Source organism: Nelumbo nucifera, chromosome 1, assembly GCF_055504915.1.
Source record: "Nelumbo nucifera cultivar China Antique chromosome 1, China Antique-T2T, whole genome shotgun sequence".
Classification (NCBI taxonomy): domain Eukaryota; kingdom Viridiplantae; phylum Streptophyta; class Magnoliopsida; order Proteales; family Nelumbonaceae; genus Nelumbo; species Nelumbo nucifera.
In genome coordinates this window covers 92,273,317-92,299,957 of record NC_142649.1, presented here as the reverse complement: position 1 = coordinate 92,299,957, position 26,641 = coordinate 92,273,317, and the positions used below count along the sequence as shown (strand labels likewise).

Here is a 26,641-nt window from a genome sequence, read left to right as displayed (position 1 = left end):
TTAGATTTTCAAAATGTATTATAAAAGGTATAATTGGTAAAATTTGGGTTGGTTTGATATTTGGTTGAACCCTATAGCGTCAGGTAGGGTGAGGAAATTACATATTATGGATTGATCCAAACTGGGATACTAGAGGTTAAGGTTAAGGTTGGGTCAAATTTGTATTGAATCTAACCCATTGACATCCCCAGTAACCATGAATGGCAATGGTGCAGGGTGGGACTAGGTTTTGCATGCCTCGTCCCTAACCTGAATTCAGATGCCCCGTGCTGTCCGTCCTTATTCCAAACCCCACGGGGGTTAGAAATCTCAACCCCAACCTTGTCCCGCCACAAATAGGGATCTCAAATTTGTCCAACCCCATCCCTAGTCATTCTTACTTGCATATTTGTGATTATATATATATTTTTTTGAAAACTACCTCTAAATATATTGTATTATATAGTATAATATAATATAATATAATATATTATATTAATAGTTTTATACTTTTATATATAGTATCTAATGTAACATAGAGTCGGTGGGTTTAGGGCAGGGTGGACAGATATGAAATACCATCCCCGCCCTGTCTTGATCCCTAGCGTTTCAAGTTTCCTTGAAACCCACCTTAAACCTCGATCAGTGGTTACAAAACCTGTCCTGTGAGGCAGGGCTCCATTGGAACGAGTCAAATTACCATTTCTACCAGTAACATGCATTGGGCCAGGCCTGACTTGAAAATTTCTGGGCAGATACGGGCCTGGGCCTGGGCCTGGCCGGGTTAGAAATGATCACCCCCTAAAATAAAAATGTTAGATGCGGGCCTGGGCCAAAGACGAGGCCAGAACGGTGTACGCGCGTGTATTGTCACCACCTCAGTCCCGTGTATATGCGTTCGAGACGACTCTTCCCTAAATCCTAATTCCTAGTTTGGAACCCCTCGTATATATAGCTTTCACTGCTGTTCAAAGAAGCGAGGATTCGAGTTCCAGCGGGATAAGGGATAATAAGGGTTTATTGCAGTTCCCTCCAGGGCCAGTTTCAACTCGATACAGTATCTATCTTATCTGCAGCTCTAGGGTTTTGGATGTATTTTCGAATTTGAGTTAATTTTAACTGTGTTCTATCGAGTTCAGCCGGTCAATGGATTTCGACGAGTACGATTATCTGGAGAAAGCAGTGGAAGACCCCGGAAGCCGTAATGATTCGGGGAAGAAGGGCTCAGGTGAGAAGGTCCAGAGAAGTTCTCGTCGGAGGGAAGACGACGAGGACGTAGATCGAATTGAGGAGAGTAGGAGTAAAAAGTCGAAAGGGGATGATCAGAATGGGGAAAGAAGGGAACGGGATGAACGGGAGAGGTCTTCTCGTTTGGAAAGGCGCGATAGAGATAGGCACAGAAGTAGCCGAGACGGGGATAGAGAGTATGAGAGGGATAGGGATCGTGACCGAGAGAGGGACCGCGAGAGGAGGGATAAAGATAGGGAGAAGGAGAGGGAAAAAGAGAGGGAGAGGGAGAGGGAAAGGGAGAGAGAAAGGGCTAAAGAGAGGGAGAGGGAACGAGAGAGGGAGAGGGATAGGGAGAAAGAAAGAGAGAAGGAGAAGGAGAAGGAGAAGGAGAAGGAGAAGGAGAAGGAGAAGGAGAAGGAGAAGGAGAGGTCGCGAAGAAGCAGTAGCCGCTCAAGAAGGCATTACGATAGGGACGACGACAAAGAATTTTTCAGGGGAAGGAGTAGAGACAGGGAAAGAGAAAGAGAATACGAGAATGACATAAGAGATAGGGAGAGCAGGTAATATCTATGTCTTTTATTTGCTCATTGTCTTATAGAATGTATTGATCCTTAAATATGATGTAAGCACCTGTTCTGTTTTTATCTATTTATAGAAGAATTTTTGGGCTATTTGAATTAAGCGGTATGCTTATTTTATGATTGAAACTTGTACAAATGAAGACTTACTCTGTTGAAAAGAGTCAAGAAAAGAGATAGATGTACATTACACAATTATACGAACTCTAACTTGGGTTGAAAACGTAGATCGATTACCCCCACATTGCTAATGGGATTAACAAGCGGAAACTTCTCCAAAGCTTCGAAGAAGATATCGGCTTTTCCACAAATTGAATTATGATAAGGTCTGTTATAGTTTTATTACCCTAAACAATATCATAAACTCACAATGAATTATGATTTGGATGATATTTTGTAGATGTGCCTGTGAAGGATATTGTGTTTATCCATATTATGCAACTTTTTTTCTTCAGTTTAGTTTCAGTGCACACGATATGCCTGTCTCACTGAAGGCTTTGCAGTGTTCTTTTTATTTAAAAAGAAGAAAAAGAAAATATATGAGAGTAAAGAAAGGTTTGGGAAGATTTATTACATACAAGAGAAATCACATGGTATATAAAATGGATAATTTTCTATATGGTATTTTCTACAGTCTAGAAGCTGTACAATCACAAAGTTGACCCTAGTAGAGGAGGTCAACCAAGTAATCAAGCACAAAGAGGCATCTTTTTTTTTATGAAAGGAAATTTTATTAAAAAGAAAGCAGTAATGTACAAAACCCTTTACAATTACAAATACATAACAGACTGAGAGCATAGCCCCTTCTATCACTCCCCAATTACATTGTAGAAACATTGCATTACAATTGGGCCAAACATCATGATCTCTGTTGACCCCTTTCTTGGCCAACATATCAGCCAAGGAATTTGCAGATCTCTCTACCCATCAAATTTTCAATTGCATATTTGTTGACAGCCACTTAAACTGTTTGATCTCGTTCTTAAAAATCCACAGCTCTCTCCTTATTCAGCAACCAACTTATCACCACCTCTGGATCACCTTCAGTATCTAATTTCTCCATTGTTAATCTATAACTTTTTTACCCTGTACATTATAGAAACATTGCATTACAGTTGGGCCCAAACATCATGATCTCTGTTAACCCCTTTCTTGGCCAACATATCAGCCAAGGAATTTGCTGATCTCTCTACTCATCTAATTTTCATTTAAATATTTGTTGATAGCCACTTAAACCATTTGATCTCATTCTTAAAAATCCACAAAGCTCTCTCTTTATTCAGCAACCAATTTATCACCACCTTTGGATCACCGTCAGTAACTTATCAGTGATTTAAAAGGTGCACGCCTCAGGTGTGCCTAGGTGCTTAGATGAGGCACATTTTAAGCTATGTGCCTCATCTAGGCCCTAGGCACAGTACTTTCAGCCCAGGCATGTGCCCTTTTTTATTTTTGTGTTGTTTTTGCATTTTTATCAACCTAGCGGCTGGGTGCAAATTTCACCCCGGCCCCAACCAAGCCACTCAAGGCAGGCCCAAAAAGCGTGCATGCCTTGCCTTGTGCTTTTAAAACACTGGTTCTTATTGAGTCACCACCTACTCCAACTGGATCTAAATACATAGCTATAATATTACAATCTTCATCCCTAAAAGTCTAGAGCCCCTCTTATCCCCGAAGGCCCTGGATTCCTGAAACTACTGCCATCAATGTCAAATTTTATAAATTCCCTTTCCGGTGCAATCCAATTTCTCATCACCTTTGCCTTCTTTGAACTAGACCCTACCACTTTAGCGGTTTAGCCCATTTCTTAAACATCATCAAAATAGAATGGTGAAAATAACTCCATAGTCTTTACCTAATGTGCCACCTTGAACAAAGTACTCTCTCTATAATGGTTTCTTTACTTCCCTCCTTGTCTTCAAACACTCTAGATTTCCTCCCCTTCCAATTTGTCCGTATCAATGTAGCCCTTGTGCATCTCCACATTATTTACTTCCTTTTTCTAGGTCATCTAAAAGTAGTTGAATCAAACAAACTGGTCAAGGATGAAGGACAAGTAAAAAACCTACCCCAAATGTTTAGAACAAATTGGGCAGGAGATTATTAAGTGAAAGCAAGACTCACCATTTCACCCGCATAATGAACACCGGTGAGAGGAAATATACCAATCATGTCTTCTTGGTTGGAGGATATCACGGCTGTCCTCATTCATAGGATCATGGAAGACCTCATCAAGGATATTAAGAAGTTTAGTCACTGGATGTTTCTGGCTCCCTAAGATTCCTTCTAAACCCAAAAGTACCAATCAAAATCTTTGAGGCTTTAACAGAAGCTGATTTAACAATGAATTCAGAGAGAGGGAGAGAGGGAGGGTACCCTCCACAACCATTTCCCCTACCTAACCATGTGATATTTTTTAATGAAGCCTATTTGCCAAAAAGCTTCCCATTATCAAGAGCCAAACATTGTTAAAGAGTGGGTGGCACTCCATAATTGAACTGAAATCATGGAACCAAGATCTTGTAACTTGCAAGGAAAATCCTTTGGAGAGAAATTATTTGGGGAAGGGAGCCAATATGACTTGAAAAACAAATTCAATTGCTGGAGCTGGACTAATGGGGAAATATGAAGAAATCCTTTTGGAGACCTAGAAGGGGAAAGACTTTCTGTGTTCATCTATTTGTGAAGTGTTCTCAAGGGAAGTTAAAAATTCAAGAACTACTAACCATCAAGATGCTTAAGAGTCATAAATGAATGTGTTCTGGATATATGTAGTATGTATTGTCAGAACAACCTATTTCATTATTAGCTTCCTGTTTTGGATCGCCCCTAAATCTATTGCTGGAAACATGTGGAGTCTGCTGAAATAAATAATGGATTGGAGGCTATTTAAAGGGTTTCCATGAATAGTTGAAGCCAATTTGAGGTGAATGATTTAAAAAGTCGATTTGAGGTGCAAAGTTGGAATTGAACCATTGGGTCAAGACCCATATGTGGATTGGAGTGGTGAAATTTGTGAGACCAAACAATGGATCTCTATGACATTTGCTAATTATTAAGCAAAGTCATTTTTTAAGAAGGATGACAATTGTATTGCATTGAAAGCAGCAAAATGTAAAATGATGCATAAAGGTGGGCATGCATTCTTCTTTGGTGCATTAGAAATAACTTGTTTGGTAGCGTGCAGTGTCAGAAAAAAGCATACAGGGCTTATACCTTAAGACAAGGGTTGTGAGTTACAACCCTTCTCCTTGGGGTTCATGCTTGAACATATTAAAGTATACTTCTCATGTCTTGATATGCTTTTTACTTGTTTTTTTTTTGTTTTAGTGTGTTTAGTATAGAGGATCTTAGTGGGGGAGGGATCGGTAACTCTAATTTACTAAAAATAATATGTGCCTTCATAAATTTAGAGTTTTCAAAGTGGAAGTGGAGTTAATTAAGATGAACGGAAAAACATTAGGATTAGATAGTATCCCAATAGAAGTTTGGTAAAGTGTGAGAGAGGTATGCTTATTATATCTGACTGAACTATTTAATAAGATGATGAAAATAAAAAAGATGGCAGAGAATGGAATTTAAAGTCCTTGATGAATCCTTGCCATCCTTCATCCTTTTTCGATCATAGCCATTTGGGAAAGTCCCCATTCCTAATTCAAAGCATTTTGTTCGGAAGCTTCAAAGGAGATTATTCTCACTGATGAGATGCTTCAACAAAGACAACCAACTTGGTGCCTTTCCCCTTATGTGAGTCTTTTGCCTTAAAGTTGGTGAGAATGCAAATAACTATATTTCTTTCTTGCTTCTTGACATATAAGGTGTGGAACTGCTTTTTCCCTCTGAAGGAAGATCTTGTGGCACTGTACCGTAGCAGCCTTTCTTTGGAGCATTTGGTGTAAAAGGAACAATAGGATTTTTAAGAAGAAGAAAGATATTAACATCTTCATAGAACTATGCCCTTAAGAGGACAGAGTGGCATATATTGTGCTGTCTAGGAAAGAATTCTAACAGGTTTCAATGTTTTTTTTTCTTGAGAGAATGGCCTAAGGTGGCTGGCTATGCCCTTACAGCAGGCTATAATACTTGATTTTGATGAATGCTATCTTGGTAACGGGGGCACAGTTGGAGGTGTTTAGAAACCACACTGGAAAATTCATACTTAGCCACTTGAGTCCAGGAAGTTAAGGAATTTCATTGAGATCTGAAATGATTACTCTCCTGTAGGGCTTAAAGCTAGGCCTATTTGAAGGGATGGACAGATTTGATTGTTGAAGGAGATTGCTAGGGTAAGGATGTCTATCTTCAAGATTTTAGGGACCATGTCTCCTTAGGTATTTGATATGGGAAGCAAGGCTTTAGCAACCAACACTTACTGCTTATTTAATTGGACCCATAGAACTTCCAATACAACTGCAGATTCTCTATCAAAAGCAGGGGTGAATAGCCAAGAATTGGTTTGTGGGGCACTGTGCCTGGAATAGAACATTTCACTTGTATAGGACTGTATGATGCAAGTGCTTGTTAACCTTTGGCTGTTTTGTACGACTGTACCGGCCTTCATCCCAAATTTCTTATTTATTGGAACAAAGGATTTTATTTCTATTTACATTAATAAAATCTTTACATTTGATGTTGCTCCTTTTTATTTTTCTAGAGGTAAGGTAATTTCAATAAAGATGCCTCAAACATTTAAACAAGTGAAACGCTCAGCACCACTATGAGGTAGGGACTGTACATTTCTGTGAAAACTTTTTCAAGAGAAATCTACAAAAAAAAGCCATTAGTCAAATGAAAATATATCAAAGAAACTCACCTGGAATGGGCTATCTCTGTAGATTTTGGACACTGCAATCTATGTTTATGGAGCAGTTTCCATCCTCCTAACAAGCCATTTGATGTTTCTGAATAAAAAATAGTTATTAAATGGTTTATAAGAATGCAATGGCTTTTTGAAGTTTTATTATGTGATCAGCTATTTATTTTGACCTTCATTTGTAAAATGTGCTCCTTTTTTGCATATTTATGCATTTTTTTTTCATTTTAGTTTCTTTTGTTTCTTAGAAAAATGGTAACTCATGAGCATCACCTTGAGGCTTATGCCACAATGTGAATGCATCTAAAGTCTTGGTGTCGTCAAGCCTCCCAATCCATTTGATTTGGACATGCATGTCTTCTAAATTCCCTTATTTCATTGAGTAGGTGTGCTGCCATGTGCCACTCTTTATGGTAACACTCATTCAAGCACACTTCAATTATAAAATGTGTTGCTCTATTCTTTTTTACAATATGCAGACTTCCAGATGAAGGGCTACCTCAGTTTTTTTGCAGCTTGTATTCCCTATAGGTCCATATAAGCACACAATATACTCATGTCCGATTTGAGGAAGATGCAACTCATACCAGTTGGACCCTTGGTTCCTTTTAGAGCTTGCACAAAACTGTAGTCTGATTGTTAATAGGTAGAAAGGTTGGATTCTGCTGCATAATATTTCCAGGTAAAGTTTGTGGGTGGAGGTACCATCTCATTTGCAAAACTCCCTTATCTCAGGGGCATCCTGCTTCTAGGAGCTGAGTTGGAATAGAAGCAAGGAATGATGCAAAACTTTCTTAAGAAAACCTTTGTTATACTCACCTTCCTATGCTGGCACAAAAACTTTCTTCCACTTTACCAATCCCTAAGAAAACCTTTCTTTTTAAACATTTTTGAGTTTCTTGGCATTGTTATAGGAATCTTGAGTACAGAAATGTGAGTGGCATGAAACATGTGAACTAGTGAGATTTTGGAGTGCATTACCCAACAACAGAAAAGAAAATTCTAGTCACTTTCTGGTAATTTTGAAGGCTGAAATTTAATAGCAATGACAACTAGCAGGAGTTCATAAAGCATTTTCCCCTTTGTTAAAGCAATCGCTTTGAAGTCAACCAAGTAGCATTGGACTTCTTGAGTAAGCCAGTTCAGTTATATATGATGATATGATGATTCCCTTGATAATGTCTACTGTGGGGTTATTCATGAGAACTTATAACTTGGTTTCTTTTGGATGTTGGTGATCTTCTATAATTTTTTATTGTGCAAAATGAAAGTTGACAAATCAAGATTTAGTTCTTTTCTTACTGGAAAATTTTGATTGGAGTGCTATTCCCATTTCAAATCTTGCTCCTCATCTGAGTCGTGCTTCTAAGATTTATTTCTTCTAACTACTGTCCATTGCCATTGTTATTTTGTATGCTGCTACTATTTTTCATTTCTGGAGGTCACAGCCCCAGAATAGAGTGGCATGGCAGATGGGATCTGTAACCAACTCCAAATAATTGGATAAGTATTATTGATTGTTTGTTCATGTGTAGATGCTTTATTCAGTTGCTTCTATTTACTGATTTTTGTTAAAGTTACACCGTAAACTTGAATCTGCACTTGTTTTCTTTTTAATGGTTCAACGTCAACTGCTACAATTCTAAACCATACTTTTTTCTTAATTGTAGGGTCCAACATGGTATGCAGGGGACTTACTTTCCTCATATTTCGTAGACTGCGTATCAATTGAGAAATGCATGAAAATTGTTGGAGACACATGAAGACTTCCATTAATATTTTAAATAGAAAATGCAATGTGTTAGGTCCACTTTAAGTTTGAATGTTAGAACAACTAATTGGAATTAAAAGAAACTCATTAGTTGTCTGTACTTACTACTAAATTGCATAGAGTTCACCAGTTCTTTTAGTTACTGTTCATGGATCCTTTTGGTATTGGGTTCTTTTATTTTAATGACATTAGGAGGTTTCTTAGATTGCTTCTCTGTTTGGGGCAGTGATTTAAAAGATGCGCCTAGGTGCACAGGCGAGGCGCATTTTGGGGTTTGCACCTTGCCCAGGTCCTAGGCACACCCCTTTCAAAAGGCACACGCTTGGTGCACCTAGGTGTGCGCCTGATGCACCTTGCGCCTCAGCCCAGGCGTGCACCTTTTTAAAATTGTATTTTTTGCTTTTTTTTTTGAGTCTAACGGCCAAGAACCCCCTATTTGCTAATGTTGTTCATTCATTCATTGCAATAAAATATCTTCTTAAAAGGCAATGAAATTTATAAAATCATTGTTTATTTATGTGAGAAATAAGAATTTCACACCCTAACATAGACTTCTTCGGGCTTGCCTCAAGGGGTGTGGTAGAAAGACGACTTATAGGATCAAGAATGCAATATGTTTTACATCACATTAGCTACTTGAAGCAATGTAATTAAGGAGAAAAAGAGATTGTGGGTTTTACATGCTTGAAAACGCTTTATATGTTTGCTTTTATTTTTAAATTTTCATTTGAATACACTTTATGTGTTATGCTTATGTATTTTAATTTTAGATAATAGGTTTTTAAAACATTTATTTTAAAATTTAAGTTTTTATTTTTTATTAACATTATGTTTAATATTTTTTGCATTTGTTTTTGAATTTTCTGACTTTTTTTGATTTTTCAGATTTTTTTTTTGTAATTTTGTGCCTTGCTTAAAAAGGCGTGCGCCTCGCTTGTGCCTTGCACTTTTAAAAACTGGTTTGGGGAATACTTGAGTATGATCCATTTGGGCTAGGTTTTAGGTTGTTGTTTTCCCCTCTGTAGTTTTCAGATGGGGCTAGCAGGCTTGCTCTGATGCTTGTGATAATCGAGCATGTTTCATTTGAAAAAAAGGTAGTTAGGTCATGTAATTTAGGGTTATATTATGAATTATAGTCAAATGACTCAAATAGTCATTGCCCTGGTTAATTCTTAGAACTGCGCTTGAAAAAGGTTGATAAAAGATATTGGTACTAGAAAATGTTAACGCAACAGACTTTCCTTGTATTTCCTTGTCTTAGTTAATGATAGGGTGCAGCCTACAATTATAATAGGAAGGGGAAAATGTTGCGAAGTCTGACCTATAAAACCTCGTTTGATAAACCAGGTCTAGTTGATTTTTACACCTGCATGCATGATGCACTACTGAGTTGGTGGTATCCCACTTCTCAATCTTGCAATTAATTGTACTAGCTTAACTGTTTGTTCACTTTGGTTCTGAGATCCTTTGTTTTGATTTCTGACAGCTTAGTGAGAGGGGGGACTAGCAAGCCTTCTTGGTGTCTAACATGGCAATTTAGACATATCCATTGTATATATCATACAGGGAGCTTTTTGTTGTGTTGGAATGTTATTGGCACTTTTTTATTACTGAGGGGCTTCTCTTATCCCATTGCTTTTATATAAATGTATATATATCTTTATCTTATTCCCGATCCCCAATCCCTACCCACCCACACTCACAGAAAACCATCCCACAGAAGAAAGGGAGCAAACAATTACACATAAATATTTGGAAGCAAAAGAATTTGGATGATTATGTGCCATATGCACATTGCCACATATATACGTCTAAGCAATGATGGAGACATGCATATGTTTATTTAACAATTTCCTACAAAAAGGTCTTCCCTATGTTATTGTTTTTTTCTTATGGTATTGAAATAAAGCAGTGATAGAAAACAGAAAAAGTAACTAGCATTGAAAAATTATATAAATAACTTATAAGAGATAAAATTGAACTTTCATCTAACAACAAAACATATTTCTTGTTATTTATAATTAGTTGTTCCAATTAAAAGGTTTTAATCAATTTTATGAGATTTTCCTTTCTTGAATATCTGTTCATTTAGTTCTGAGCCGTAATTCATGCAGGAGGTTTAAAGAAAAGAAGGAAGTTGTGGAGCCTGAAGCTGATCCAGAAAGGGATCAGAGGACTGTTTTTGCTTACCAGGTGGGTGTAAGCATACTCTTTTTTTGTTTCTTAGCCTTGTTCTCTGTTTTTTCTTCTGTTTTCATTGCATTTCTTTTGCAAACTCTCATTAATTGTATGGAAAATATTGCAGATGCCTCTGAAGGCTACTGAGAGAGATGTTTATGAATTTTTCTCAAAAGCAGGCAAGGTTAGTTGGTTGATACTTTTTCCCCTCCTACGTTCTGTTGGACCATGATGTTGGTTCATTTTGTTTTCCTATATATGATTTTATTGCATTATTCTTATGGCATTCTTATATGATCACTGAATGGTACTTAATATTTCCATTATGGTCTGTGTTGTCATTATGTATGCTGTCTACTGGAGTTTGATAATTGCTTCCTGCCATGCTTGTTTTCAGGTGAGGGATGTCCGGTTGATAATGGACCGGAATTCAAGGCGTTCAAAGGGGGTTGGGTATGTTACTTTCTTGTTTCCTTATTATATCTGTACATGCATGCTTTGTAGTTTGTAGGGAACTATCTGTTGCTGGATCTATTTTTTCTTCCTTTGATGATTACATTTACCTTAGATGTAATAGTACTGTGATAAGGAATCTATGATGGGGCATGTGAAATGCCTTGCACTCTTGTTTAGTCAATTCATGAAGCATGTTCAAGGTAGAAGAACATGGAACTTAAATTACTTATTTTTCCCATTAAGCCCACAATTTCCCTGAGGATCTATTTATAGTGGACTTAAGTACCATCTTATTGTTCTCCCATTATGTTACAACATACAGGCCTAAACCTCTTTTTCAAGAGAATAAATGCAGGTAGTTAGCAAAGAAAAGAGACGAAAAGATGTTCCTATAATTTAACAATTGCCATGACACCAAACATGATGGAATAGTGGAACAAGATTCACATTAGATAATCCATATGGTTGGGGCAAGGCTTAGTTGAGAAAATGCCAACATTAAGAAGATTTCCAGGCTTCCAGCACTATAAAAATTTTTGTCTCTAGACTTATGGTCACTGGTCTTACAGGGAACTGCAATAATATCCTCCTTCCAAATCCTTGGCATTTATCAACCAGCTAACTTCTACTAGGACTGTCAATTGTTTGGATGTTTGCATTTTGATCTTGCCATATTGATCCATCAGATGGTTATGGATGCTAAATATCAGTGTTGCAATTAACTGGTTTTCTAAATCTTAAGAGGAAATTTCGATTCTCTCCATTGCTTTGAGTAAATATTACTTGTACATGGAGCATCAGCTGAGACAATTTAATCTCCTATTTGGTGGGGTTCAACTCATGCATAATTTCATTATTCGGACTGCATAATTAGTGAAAATTCCTTTCTTATTCAAACTGGTGGTTGATTACTTGATTTCTTGCCAATGGTTGCTGAATGGGTTCTTGTGCATCAAGATTTCAAAGATGTGTGAAGCGAAGATTTAGGGGAGAGGCTTTTGACGTCATTGGATTTAGATGCTGTATTGGATTAAATTATACTCAATGCTTTATATATTTTCAGTTTTCATGTTTTAGTGCAAACTAATCACCTAGCTAGTTCTACACTTTTCTCATATATTTTAATCGGCAAAAGGAATTTTATTTAAGGAAATTTTAAAGATACATTATGGTGGAAAAATTCTCCACCCTAAACAAACAGAAGCTTACAAATTTGCCCAAAACATTTGATGTCTAAAACCCACTTGTTTAGCTAGGGTATCCGCCATCCCATTAGCTGTTCTCATCCATTTAAAATTGACAGTTGGCTCCCTTGTTATACTTTTGATCTCCCAAAAGGCGTGTCTATAGACCCAAGGGATTTGGGTATTACATCTTGTCCAGGAAATGATCACCTGGGAGTCCCCTTCCACCTCCAACTGATGCGACCCAACCTGCTTTGCATGCTTTACACCATGGAGTAAGGCCACCAATTCTGCTGTCAGTGAATCACCGTGCTCAAGAGGTCCTGAAAGCTATTATTACCTTGCCCCCTGAATCATGGAAGACCCCTCCCAACCGAGCCACACCTTGGTTGCCTATAAAGCTTCCATCAAAGTTAAGAATTATAAAGTTGGATGCTGGAGGTCTCCACTCCATGATTATTCTTACCTTTTCTTGAGCTGAAAGTGCCACTTCCTTCTAAGTTCTCAAAATGCCACTCAGTGAGAAGACTAGAAAGTCTTTCAGAGTCTTAACCCAGTGCACAACTTTTATTTTTAGTGTTCAAGACTTCCATTCCGGATCAGCTCTTCGCATTGAATGTCCTTCCATTCCGGATCACCAATTTGATTTAGTTTTTGGACTAGTTCAGATGAGTGACCACACTAATAGGATTTATAAATATCTCTTGGGTCTATACATTCTCCCAAGATCCTTATGTGAACTCTACTTTAGACCTTTTAAGATTTGTTGATGTTGATTGTCATGTTCAAGCCGTTAAGGAGTTTTTGTCTTAACCATTTCTTGCTACTTTAATATTGATATTATCATAATTGTCATTACCTACCACTGGCTCCTCCAGAAAGATCTTATAAGCTACTTATTCATGTGAAGTTTTTGATGCCTCTGAAAAAATAAAATATCAACGTTATTTTTTTGGTTCTTAGAAGATTGTTTTCTTTGCATTCCTTTTGGTGCTTTCCTTTTCCTATATTTTCCTCATAATTTTATTGTTGTCACATGTTGATGTTGCAGTTACATTGAATTTTATGATGCAATGTCCGTGCCAATGGCAATTGCTCTTTCTGGTCAGTTGCTTCTTGGTCAACCCGTTATGGTTAAACCTTCTGAAGCTGAAAAGAATCTTGTTCAGTCAACTGCTGGAGGAGCAGGGGGTCTTGCTGGTGGAGCAGGTGCAAGAAAACTTTATGTTGGAAACCTGCACTTCAATATGACAGAAGATCAGCTTCGACAGGTACACTGATTGGATCATTCAATTTTGTTAATTTGTTTTTGATACTGGTAAAATTGCATTCTTTGATTTTTCATAACTTCCTTTTACTTGAAAAATGAGAAGACAATCTAAAGATGGTTCGTGAGGATATGTTGGAAAACATATGTTTGGAATTTCTCTACTTGCACTTTATCCTGTATCTGTATCATTATCATGCAAGAAAAGTGTGGAAGGTGCCTTTACCATCGAAAGGAGCCTTTGTGTTGTGGCGTCACTCAACAATGCTGTACATATGCCTAACCAGAGATTCACTTTTAACAAGAGGTATTGATTTAACCTCGTGTAACTGTGTAATGTTACAAGGAGGCAGAGTGGGTGGACCATCTATTCATATAAAGCCCTTTTAGTGTAAAGGTGTGGAAAATTTTAAAGGGCTTAACATCATATGGTGTTTCCCCAAACATTACATGAGACTGTGCATAGCTGGCTAGTGTATGAATTTGTTGGATAATTTGGGATGAGGGGAATAAAAGAAATTTTGATAGGAAGCAAATATCCAGAAGTAACCAACCAGTAATGCTGTGGAAATGGCTTACTTATGGCTGTTGGTGAAGAACGAGCTGCACAGTATCAATTGACAATTCCCAATCAGATGTTTGAATTGATAACATAGATGTGATACTTCTGTTAAAATGGTTTGTTGTTTGCATCTTACCTTCTTTATGAACCATGGCTAAGTTCTAGTTGGATTGATGTATCCTTTTGTTCTTCCTGTCACTTCCAAAACATGTCAATTACTATGTCCCAATGTTTCTCTTTGGTAGGAAGCATGCATGTGGATCTCCACAAAAAAGCTTTTCTATATGGGCCATTAAGTTTCTCTCAGCAACACCCATTTCTACTGTATGGATGGATGATGAGGCCAATCAAGGCCATCCATTTGTGTGACCCTTTGGGATGACCATTTACCAAACTCCATAATCAGCTTTATAGCTCTCCATTTACTGGAGCTTCTCCCAATAAATCTCAGAGATTCCCAAAATGGGGATTACTATGGTCATCTGCAAGGGGCTTCCAGGCTGAAAGCCTGACTTTTTTTTTGAAAGGTGGAGTAAATTCTATTAATACGAGTGAAAGCTTTCTTCAATCAAAAAAAAAAAACATGAAGAGGGAGAGCTTCCGTGCTGAAACTTGCTGAGAAATAGTGAGAGTTAAGGACCTTGTGGCCCCAAGTTTTAGTACATAAGTAAGAGATGTACAGAGAGCCTGCAATTCTGCTGAAGTACCTGAGTACCAAGATTAAGCCCATTCCATTCATATGCCATGTTCATTGCTCATGAGCATTTTTTTAATCAATAACACATTCAAAGGAGAGCTATATAGAATGACCCATCACTTGAAGTTGAAAGATTATCTTGGTCTAGGTTCAGGGCATTGCCAAGTAAATAGATCAATAGCATCATTTGGACATTGGAAGCAGGCCTTTAACTTCCCCCTCCTTTATACTAGTTGTATTGGTGTCATAGAGGAAGGACCTTGTCACATTTCTATGTTCATGCACAATCCTTTGTGCAAGTTTAATGTTGGAATTTATTTTCTTTTCACTTTTCTCTTCATAATATTATCTGTTGCTAATTTTTTTTTGATAAATGTATGTGGTGCTAATTTCTTCAGTGTGTCGTACATTTTTTGATGATGCATTTCCTCAGGTTTTTGAACCATTTGGTCCTGTTGAGCTTGTGCAACTACCCCTGGATCCCGAGACAGGACATTGTAAAGGTTTCGGGTTTGTTCAAGTAAGTTTTGATTTCAAGTTGATGTTTTTATGATTAAAAATTTTTCATCCCAACTTATTTATGAATTTATTTACTTATTTATTTATTTATTTTTCCAGTTTGCTCAGATTGAACATTCAAAGGCAGCTCAAAGTTTGAATGGGAAATTGGAGATTGCTGGTCGAACAATCAAGGTTGGTGTATAGTTGTTTGGAAGTATGGGTTTAACCTTTATGGATATGCTAGTATTCAGTAATTCTTGTCTATCTTAATTTGAATTCTATGAGTGGCATATATGGTGCTGTCTAGGATTGTATCTGGTCTGGGATCTCATGTGTCCATGTCTACAGGTTTCATCTGTCACAGAACATGTTGCAGTGCAGGATGTTGGTGCAAATGCTGCTGATTTTGATGATGATGATGGGGGTGGTTTGGTAAGTCAAATCTGTCAGTGTTTTAAATTTTGTATATTGGAAGCGGTTAATGTTATGGTAGACTCTTAAGATTTAAACTTGATTATCCTTGTCTAAATCAGGATGATTCTCAGTTAGTGAAACAAATAATATCTGATGCAAATTTTATAATTGTGGTGCTTAAATCAAATAAATTGTCAATAGAAAGCTATGTTTTATTATTTTCAGCAAATGATAATAGTGTTAATAAGCTTGCAGTTGCAGAAGACATATTACTTTTTAGAATTGCTACTTTTTTGTTGAAGGTAGGGCAGAATCTGGGCATGGTTTTCATCAAATTGCTTGGATTGACGTAGGAAAATCCATGTTTTTATATGATATGTGGAATTTTTTGTAACTATGTTATAAATCACTTCAAATAACTTGGGATTCATGCTTCTTCCTGGAATTTTTTCCTTTTGTTTTAGTTGTCATGTTCATGTTGTATATGAATCATATGCTTGGTGTAGCTCATTAAAATCGATAAAACATATAATCAATCAAAAACATAGAAAAAAATATTAGTTCATAGTGGCTGAGCTAATCTCTCTTATGTGGTTAAGCTTTCCCTTGGGAAACTTTGCAATGCTTACGCATCATTCATTTTGTTCTCCTAGTTACAAAAAAAAATCTATTTCACTTATGTTTGATTCACTTTTAAATGTTACTAAGTTTTCATCCTTCTTTTGGAAAAATGTGTTTACAATTACCATATCATTAGTTATTGGCCTATCGCAAATTATAAGATTGTATCTCATGTTTCATTCCTCTATGCAAGCCCAAATCCACCATGCACCATATAATATTCTGCACTTCTCTTCCCCACATGTCCATTTAGGCCTCCACTTGTAAAAATCTTCTCTTCATTTGGTATTCTTAGATTTATCCTTGTAAGTTTTCCTAAAATAGTCTTCTCCACTTGAGGTGCATAAGCATTAATTATGTTAATCAGGGAGATCAACTATGGAAGCTATACTTTTGAGACAATTGATAGAAAAGTGTGGAGAGAAGATGAGAGATCTCCATGTGATGTTCATCGACCTAGAAAAGGCATATTATAAGTCCCCAGATAAATAATGTTTTGGGTCTTGGAAAAGAAAGGAGTCAGAATAGGTATATAGCATAGTTGTCAAGGCGACGCCTAGGCAGGTGTGTAGGCACCCTTTGAGGCTCGCCTCGCCTAATTGCCAAGCAGTTTTGTACTATGTATTGTAAAATACTTTTTTATTATTTATTTTTTTTGACATTATAATTATAAAATAGGCACTATTGAACTAAAATATTCATTTTGTGTGTTTATATACTAATTTCTTTTAATTATTTTCTTATTTGTTAGGATTTAATCAATACTAACATTGCTAAATGCTGTGTTGAATCTCAAAGACTTCAAAACCTGAACCAATAAGTAAGAACTTAAAATTTTTTCTAATCAACACATTTACTACTACTACTACTACTTTTTCTTTTCTTCTTTTCATATAACAAAAGTAAGGGTTCAGCCCCTATATTTTTTTGAATTTTCTTTTCGTTCTTTTTTTTTTCTTTTCATGAATATGTTGATTTTCTATACTTAAAATGAACTCTACTCTTCTTATGAAAATTATGAATAATTATTAAGGAAATATGGCTATGGTACTTAGGGAACTACCCTAGGATCTATGTTTTCTATATAGCAGTGTTTTAAAAGGTGTGGGAGGCATATGGCAGAGGTGTTGCCACCTCTGAGGCGTACGCCTCATACAGTTTTTTCATGAGGCGTGCTAGAGGCATACTCATGCGCCACATGCACACCCCATGTAAAAAGATAGAAAAAACAAAGAAAAAAGAAAAAAAAAGGAAAGGAAGGAAATGGAAGGGAAAGAAAAGGAAAGGGCAGGAAAGAAAAGATAGTGGGAAAGATCCCCCCTTTTAACTAGTGATATGCATCTTTTTTTTTTTTATCAGAAATGATAACTTTCATTAGAGATAAATTAACCTGAAATACAGAATTCAACCCTTATTAGAAAAGGTTGATCCAATAAACATCAAACATTACAGCACTACCCAAACTAGTGATACGCATCTTCATTCTTCTTAATATAAAAGATTTTTATTAAAAATAAAGAAAAATGAGATCCTCCTTCCTCTTTTCCCTCCTCCTTTCTCCTCATCCCCCCTCCTCTTAAGTAGGCTTACACCTCTTTGTGTTTGGGAGGCATACGTCTCTTACGTTTTGAACTAGGCCTCGTGTCATGCCTCTAGGTAGTGGAATGCCTCATTTCACGCCTCCACGTTTTAAAACATTAGTATATAGATCTAATTAAGGATATATATGAGGGTGGACTGTTATGGGCCCGGGCGTAGGATCTCGTCACGGGTTGGTTCACGGGGAGAACCTCTAGTTTCCCCTTGCCCCTCCCTTTGCGTGCTGACCCTATTGTGGCGACCTAAGGGGTGATTTGTCCAAGAGATCACCTAACTCTCCTCAACTCTTTTCTTAACTGAAATTCTTGGATGATTTTATTCAATAATAGTGGCTCCTTAATTAGGAGATTACAAGAGTCCTACTCTTAGGGAGACTCCTTGCTGAATAGGGAGACCTCCAACTCTATCTTGATAGGGTAAGACTGATAAGATAAGTCTCTCTTAATCCTAATCTAATAAGATAAGATAATCTAATCTACTAACTTAATAAGATAAGAATAACAAGATAGTCTAATCTAATATGCTGAATGGATGACTGTTGCTGCCGAATTGGATAGGATGAGAACACCAGATCATTGCTGTTGTTGCTCCCAATATGCGTCCACAACATTACTCCCCTCTTGGACTACGAGCTTGTCCTCAAGCTCGAATTCAGGATGGGTGTCTGGAAACACAGTTAAAGGAATCTCGGATAGGTGGAATGGCTTTGCCCTCCTGGATCGGGTTCCAATGAAGAGGGTTCATCCTCATCTTCCTCTTGTTTCACCAGGAGGCAAAAAAGTCTCTTGCACTTGTGCTCTGCTGAGTAGAGTTCATCGCAATTAAAACATTATCCCCTTGCCCTGCGTTCTGCCATCTCAGCCCTGGACAAGTGCTTAATAGGGGGTGCAACGACGCTGCTCCCCACATCGGATGCTGATCTGGAATTGTTGCTCATCTGTGGCTTCTGTTCTTGGTTGGCTGCTGAATATGGAGCCATTCCGAGTGGTCCCAGGATGCCCATGCTGATGGAGGCCCTCGGCTGATCTGTAGCTTACGTTCGAAAGCACGAGCTAGGTTCATGGCGGTGACCAGGTTGGGAGGATGCTGCATCTCCACATCTACCCTCAGGGGCTCAACCAATCCCGCGGTGAACATATCCACCTGTTGATCTGGGCGTACCGAGGTGACTTTGGCGAGAAGGGTCTGAAATTGGCGCTGGTATTCAGCCACAGTGCTTGTTTGTTTGAGGTTGATTAACTCACCTAGTGGGTTGCTCGTCAATGGGGGCCTGAACCTGAGGAGGCAGTAGGACTTGAATTGGTCCCAGCTGAGTTCTGGTTCCTCCTGCTCCACTCGGTAGAACCAGAGTTGTGCTTCCTCCGTTAGATGGAACGCGACCAGACTAACCTTATCTCTTTCCTCTGTACGCTGATTGCGAAAGAATTGTTCACAACGGTATAGCCATCCCAGTGGGTCTCCGCTGCCGTTGTACGAAGGGAACTCCAGCCTACTATACTTGGGAATGACTGCTGCTGCTAGGGCGACGATCTGTCGTTCGTCGGATGATTCCGCCAAATCTGGTCGGTGACTGTTGGTGGTAGTCGTCCCTTCGGGGCTCCTCTCTCTGTTGGAGAAATACGACTCTAGCAAGCGACGAAGCTCCCAGACATCATCCTTGACTTCTCGTATTTTTGCGCGGTTCTCCACGAGCTGGTGCTCCAGTTCGTGGACCCTGGATGACAGCTGCTCCATATCGCCCATGACGTTCGATTCTGATACAAAAATGTTATGGGCCCGGGCGTAGGATCTCGTCACGGGTCGGTCCACGGGGAGAACCTCTAGTTTCCCCTTGCCCCTCCCTTTGTGTTCTGACCCTATCGTGGCAACCTAAGGGGTTATTTGTCCAAGAGATCACCTAACTCTCCTCAACTCTTTTCTTAACTGAAGTTCTTGGATGATTTTATTCAATAATAGTGGCTCCTTAAATAGGAGATTACAAGAGTCCTGCTCTTAGGGAGACTCCTTGCTGAATAGGGAGACCTCCAACTCTATCTTGATAGGGTAAGACTGATAAGATAAGTCTCTCTTAATCCTAATCTCATAAGATAAGTCTCTCTTAATCCTAATCTAATAAGATAAGATAATCTAATCTACTAACTTAATAAGATAAGAATAACAAGATAGTCTAATCTAATCTGCTGAATGGATAAGACTGTTGCTGCCGAATTGGATAGGATGAGAACACCGGATCATTGCTGCTGCTGCTCCCAATATGCGTCCACAACATGGATTCATGCCTCTAGATAGTGGGACGCCTCGTGTCACACCTCTAGGTAGTGGAATGCTTCGCCTCATGCCTCCATGTTTTAAAACATTGGTATATAGACCTAATTAAGGATATATATGAGGGTGCAATAACTATTGTCAGATTTTGGGAGAGACATCAGATTTTGTAGTTACGATGAGTCTTCACCAAGGTTCAACCCCAAGCCCTATTTATTTGCATTGATCATAAAACAATTGATGAGACATATTCAAGAGGTCCATGGTGTATGTTTTGCTGATGACATTGTCTCAATTGTCGGAACTAATGAAGGAGTAAATGCAAAATTAAGTTTATGGTCTACCTTAGAAATAAGAAGTTTTAAGACAATGACTATACTAGACACCTTCTGGAGGACTTCACATCTCATGCCTCTCCTTGGGAAGCTTGTACTTTCTTATCTTTGGTGATCAATAAAATTCATTCAATTATAAAAAGAAAAGCAATGACTCAGTCACTAAAATCTTATGATTTAAAATATGATTCACGATCATGAATCCCATGGGTTTTGGTTCGAATCTTATGTCTGAATCCTTTTCTGCAAAAAATCTAAAGATTTTTGTTTGAATCCTACGATTTGTTCATAAATATTACGATTTAGATGATTTGTGTGATTCAAATCAATTCAATTAAGAATTAGGTCTCTACTTTGTGTTTTGTTTTGTTTATATTTAGTTTTGTCGAGGGTGACTTGTCTTAAAGATATTACTAGAAATTGGTTTATTTACATTATTTAAGACTATATATTGAGTTTATTTTCTGTCATGTGTTAGATAAAGAGCCATTATATGTGGATTATTTGACTTTTAAGCGAAACTCAATTATATCATCTTAGACTTCTGTTGTATTGTAAGTTCTATTGTTTCAAGTCCATACATGGTAGATATGACTTAAAATAACATTTTTCTATATATATTTAGTCTTTTAGCATACTATATTTAATTTTTGACAAGTTTGTAAAAAGTAGAAATAATCTTACGATCTATGATACGATTCGTGATTCGATTCGATTCAATTCAACTTTTCTACAATTACGGTTTTCAGAACATTGGGTAAGAGCTGAACTGAAGGCACTGCTGCAAGGATTAAGATTATCAATACAACTTGGACTCTGAGAGCTGGAAGTGGAAGAGGATTCAAAACTGGTTATATCTTGGACAAGCAAAATCAATTCAGCTCATTGGATTTACGGGCATGCTTTAAGGGAGATATAGAACAATGTAGTAGGGATTTGTTGGGATATTCCAACTTATTGTAACAAATTGAATTTATTTTAATGCTTTTTTATCAATAGAATTTATTTATTTATTCTAATGCTTAATGATTTTCTTTTCTGATAACAAAAAAGGGAGATTAAGGAGGATGTTGCCCATAGAATTAGAGCAGGATGGACAAAATGGAGGGGGTCCATCTGGAGTCTTGTGCGATAGATGGATACTACTTAGATTCATAAAATGAGAGAAAATAGACTAAGATGGTTTGGTCAGGTGCATAGAAAACCACCAACGGTACCCGTTGGAAGAAGTAATCTGTTGCAATTTGAAGTGGCTAGAAGGGCTGGGGGTAGACCAAAAAGGACTTGGGTGGAAGTAGTGACATAGCAGACCATCTCATATGGTTGGGATAAGGTTTGGATGATGATGGTGTTTATATGGATTGAGCTACTGCCATTCTTGATAGGATTTTGGGTGGTATGAGCTTAAGAAATAGGGGGACTCTCATATTATATAAGGCTGTACAAGAGATAGAGGAGAGTGTCCATTGATGTATCACCATTGCATAACAGAAACTAGATTTTTGGCAGCAGGGGACTGAGGTAGTAAGGAATAGGTTGCACTGAGGTTTCTACATTCTGACCTATAGAGTTTTTAGCCTTGTTCATTAATGGATGGTTTCTACATTCCTTCTGATGGATTTTTGATGTATCCTCCGTATCTTTTCTTCTGGAATGGTCATTGAGTGGGTCATGGTTCAACTGATTTGGCAGCACATCATAAATTAAGTTTAAGTATAAAAGTAATAAATAAAAAATTTTGTGGTTCAACCTGGTTCAACTAGTTTTACCAAAAAGAGTTGTTTGATCATATTCTCGGAAGTGGAGAGGAACTGGGTTCTGAACAGATTGTTAAAAATTTAGATTCCATTAGGATTGTATATATCTCTAGGAAGTATACTTCAGCTTTTCACGGGGCTAAATCTTTTTATAATAGTTGTTATTGGTGGGATTTGCCTCCTAAATGTATTGAACAGGTTGTAAACTCTTTATTTTGCTGTTAATATATATTTCCTATTTACTTTTAAAAAAAGTAGGTTACAAGGACTTAAATGCTGCAGGAGCATATAATTTAATTTGTATTATTATGACCAAGGAATATATTTAAATTTTAAACTTAACTCCATTATAAGGATTCACCAACCATTGGCTTAAAATTGGAAATGTGATGTTCCAATAGTTAGATCCTTGTTTCAGTGGATCCCAGAACTGCATTGTCAGGGTTTCCATTTCTTTTGTGTTCCAATATCTTTATGCTCCAGTGATGTGCTGAATTGAAAAATATGTTCATTAAATCTTCATATTACTACCAATAACAATCAATCATGAAAAAGAGCGAGGAACAGGAAAAAGCCACTTATCAATCATTCACACATATTTCAACATTGAGTAGATGTAATTCCAAGTAATGATGTTGGTTGATCATTTCAATGCAGGCTTTAAATGCTCAATCTAGAGCAATGCTTATGCAGAAATTGGATCGAACAGGCATTGCCACAAGGTTTGTATTTTTTTCTCATTTCTAGCTTTTTCTTTTCTAGAAGTTAAGTGTCTTCATACACGAACTAAGCTTGCAGAGATGCAGCAGCATTGCAGGGTCACTTGGAGTGCCTTTACTTAATGGTGCAACCCCAAATCTACAATCTTCTGGTGTACCCATGAATGGACAAACTGCAGGTCTTGCTTCATCTCTTCCAGCATTAGTTGTCACATCTCCAGTTACTGAACCCATTGGGAATCCTAGCGAGTGCTTATTGTTGAAGAACATGTTTGATCCAGCCACTGAGGTTTGTAATTTACTTGTTTTATTTGTTTGTTCTATTTGTGGAAATATTGAACTTCATATTTACTGTGCAGACGGATCCTGACTTTGATTTGGACATTAAAGAGGAAGTTCAAGAAGAATGTTCTAAACTTGGCCCTGTCAAGCATATCTATGTTGACAAGTAAGTGTTAACCATTCATTTACATCTTGATCTGGTGTTTACTTCATTATCTATGTGCAATTATTTTTATGAATATGGATTAAAATAGTTTTTATTTGATAATTAAGACTGAATTTCTATTAAATATTAACAGTAAAGGATGTGTACAACTTTTCATTCACCCTTTCAGAGTATGTTATTGTACTCCTATCCCTTGTATGTTCATATTAGAACTGAGCCCAAAACAATTGATTGCTTTATATTACCTTTTAACTATTATCATACTTCTATCCCTACAACTCATGAGGCCCTTTTGATCTCAATTCTATCAAGCTAAGTATAGACATAGGCATGGGGTTGGGAAATTTCTTGGCATTTCATTCTCAATGGTGAAGATAATGGCATGAGCTGTACAAGTCTAGGGTGTTAAAGGACCATGAAATGTGCACAATGAATTCAAGTAGGTTAGATCGGGCAGCTGAGGTTAGTTTGGACTTTGGATTCAGATTGGTCTATTGACAACCTGGAATGTTGGCTGGGTTGTAGAAAAGGTAAGGATCCGACTTTACAAAGGCATGGTGGTGAAATCTCATGGCAGAGGTTATAGCTGTAGCAGTACTAGAGGAAAGAGACATGGCAGTGAAGAAGGTTGCGGATTAGTTCCTGTAGTGATATGCTGATGTACTTTCATTGTTTTGTGATACTGTGTTTTGCTTGGTCTATTGGGTCCTGATGGTTGGTGTCTCTGATATGTGGGCTTGTTTTGAATACAACCCAACCTTTGCTGTTTGTGGGTCTCCTGGTTCTGGGCCTGTTCTGATGGCCCTTTGTTTTTTATTTTTAAAAACAATTCATTATACCTGACCTCTTCTCAAAAAAGCAGCACCTTTTGGAAATCACAAAAGGAAACCTGTGGATTTTTTGCTTTTTTTTGTTTAGACTCATATGTCTACTGTTTTTTTTTTTAATTATTAAAAATCCTAAATATTTTATTATTCTAAGTAAATAGATATAAATGAAAATTTTATTAGAAAAATAGTCCACAATTAGAACTAGGGAAAGAGAAACAATTAACACTAGGGATTCATAAAAAAAAAATAAAAACAATTAACACTAGGGAATCCTTCCCCCTTCTTTGGCCTCTACTATCTTTTTGCTTATTTGATAAAGACAGCCCTAGAGTTAGAGCCCAATTTTAGAAGCCCTCTATAAAACATTTAGACTAAGGATTAAAGTATTGGTATCTAGTATCTTATCGGACTGCTCAGATATGGATATGGTAATGCTAGGGAAATGCATGCAAATTACATAAATACATTAATAACACTAAATCTAAAGCTGAATTCTCTATGAATAAAGTATAAACACATGAGAAATGCATACTTTAATATGTTATATGAAGAGAAACATTACAATCAACACTACCAAGACTCTAGAACATGTATACTGTATACATCATGCAATAATTCTCACTCTACTTCAAATTTTTATTAAATTTTTAGAAAAAAAATTATTAATTTAGCATTTTTATATAAATAATAACTCCATTTTTTTTCAAATAATAAATATGTATTTATTTCTAACATATAATTAATATGTAAAATAAAACATGCAAATCATTTCAATAGATAAAATAATTTTTTTTTTATAATTATAATATTCGATTTTTATTGAAATTCAAAAGCACTCCAAAAGCGGTCAATATACAATTTCATCAAACTAGGCACTGATATTCTTCCATAATCAATATCGGTGCATATTGGATCGCATCCCCCAATATGGTGCAATAAAGCCTGATGCAGAGGCATATTGTGCCTATGTGCATGACTCGTGGGATACATATCCAGTCATGGTGTAACCTGTATCCATGGCCATGGATACGGATAGGATATACACCTCGTATCAGAATATCATATTGATACTTTAAACCTTATCTGCATGTGAGCATACATCACATTGATGCCTTCCTATTGTGTGCTGAATCGTCTCTCATTATTCAAGTTGTTTTATTTTGCAGGAATAGTGCTGGTTATGTCTACTTGCGGTTTGAAACTGTTGCAGCTGCAGCTAGTACTCAACGGGCAATGCATATGCGATGGTTTGCGCGTAGGTTAATCTCGGCTGTTTTTATGGTAATGTGCTTAAGTCCGTGCTTGCTAATTTTGCTTGTTCATTTTCTTTGTTTCCTTCAAGTTTTTTTTTTGTTTTTTTTTTCTTAAGTAATTTATCCATGTTCAAATTACTTATTCTTTGAAAATAATCACAATAAAATGCCACTAGGTTCATGAGAACCTCTTCTCAGAACCTGAATGTCTAATGGCACTGAATTCATAATTTGATGTTTGAAAAGGCTTATTCTAATTTGTGGATTTGGAACCCCATAGTTGTTTTGATATTGTAACCCCTCCTTTAGCCGAACTATTCAAGAATGCAGCTACTAAGGGTCTTGCTTCTCTATTGACAAATATGAGAAGCTAAGGGCTTGCCACCTCGAAGTTCCCCTTCAGCTATCAATCCATTCCCATCTGAAGATCATTGCTTCAGACTTTTTCAGTGTATGCAACTCTGCTATCAATGTTGCCTTCTCTAATAGGCCTAGAGAAGCGTACGAGGGGTTGTCCCATTGAGCTGTGGAGATCTCTAAAACCTACATTTTAAAAAATGATGCTGTGGTTTATATATAGTTCACAACCATAAAAAATGAGAAAAGATCTGACCCTCCCACTTTCCTGTTAAGACCTGTCTTGATTGGTATGATGTGTTATTGAGTGCACTTGCCAGACACGAGGATGGAATTAATTTATGGAAAAACCCCCAAGTTCACATCAATCAGTGTTGATGTTTTGTTCCATGTTGAAAATTATAGTACTCATTTCTCTCACTGGACAATGCAAGCGAATTCACTCTTGTGCATTTATGATTCATTGATACTGTCATTTGATCTGTAGCAATCTCTTTTCTGGACATGTGTTTATAATATTATATTCTTTCTTGCAGCCACCCCACGAATATGAAGCAAAGTTCAGAGGCAGCATCTAATGCCGATTTATTAGGGAATTTCTTTGAATTAGGTTGGTTTTTGATTGTCTACTGGCTGGCTGGCTTTGTAGAATCGTTTAGACATCCTTTCATTTATACAGTTAACTGTACAAATAGAAATTCTTAAGGGAGGCCAACTTGAGGTAACATTAGTGCTTGTTTCTCTTATGATGGGCGTCCTGTATTTTGCTGTTCAAATTTGGTTACATGTCGACAGTTGTATTACTATAAGATTTTCTGTTTCCTGTA

The 26,641-nt window shown here is 37.1% G+C and overlaps 1 protein-coding gene across 2 annotated transcripts; it reads left to right on the top strand.

The window, feature by feature from the left end:
- The first annotated feature begins 909 nt into the window (after positions 1-909).
- Positions 910-26,641, top strand: LOC104589602 (Splicing factor, CC1-like protein). Of its 2 annotated transcripts, none has more exons than XM_010247964.3 (13): positions 910-1,769; positions 10,486-10,564; positions 10,677-10,733; positions 10,947-11,002; positions 13,241-13,460; positions 15,149-15,235; positions 15,334-15,408; positions 15,565-15,648; positions 22,865-22,929; positions 23,014-23,215; positions 23,286-23,374; positions 25,371-25,485; positions 26,351-26,641. In XM_010247964.3, exons 1-13 carry the CDS (start codon positions 1,126-1,128, stop codon positions 26,390-26,392), a joined length of 1,815 nt encoding a protein of 604 aa, XP_010246266.1. In that variant the 5' UTR covers positions 910-1,125; the 3' UTR covers positions 26,393-26,641. The 2 variants fall into 2 exon arrangements, with proteins under 2 accessions (XP_010246266.1, XP_010246267.1); XM_010247965.3 differs by having other exon boundaries at positions 912-1,769; positions 23,017-23,215.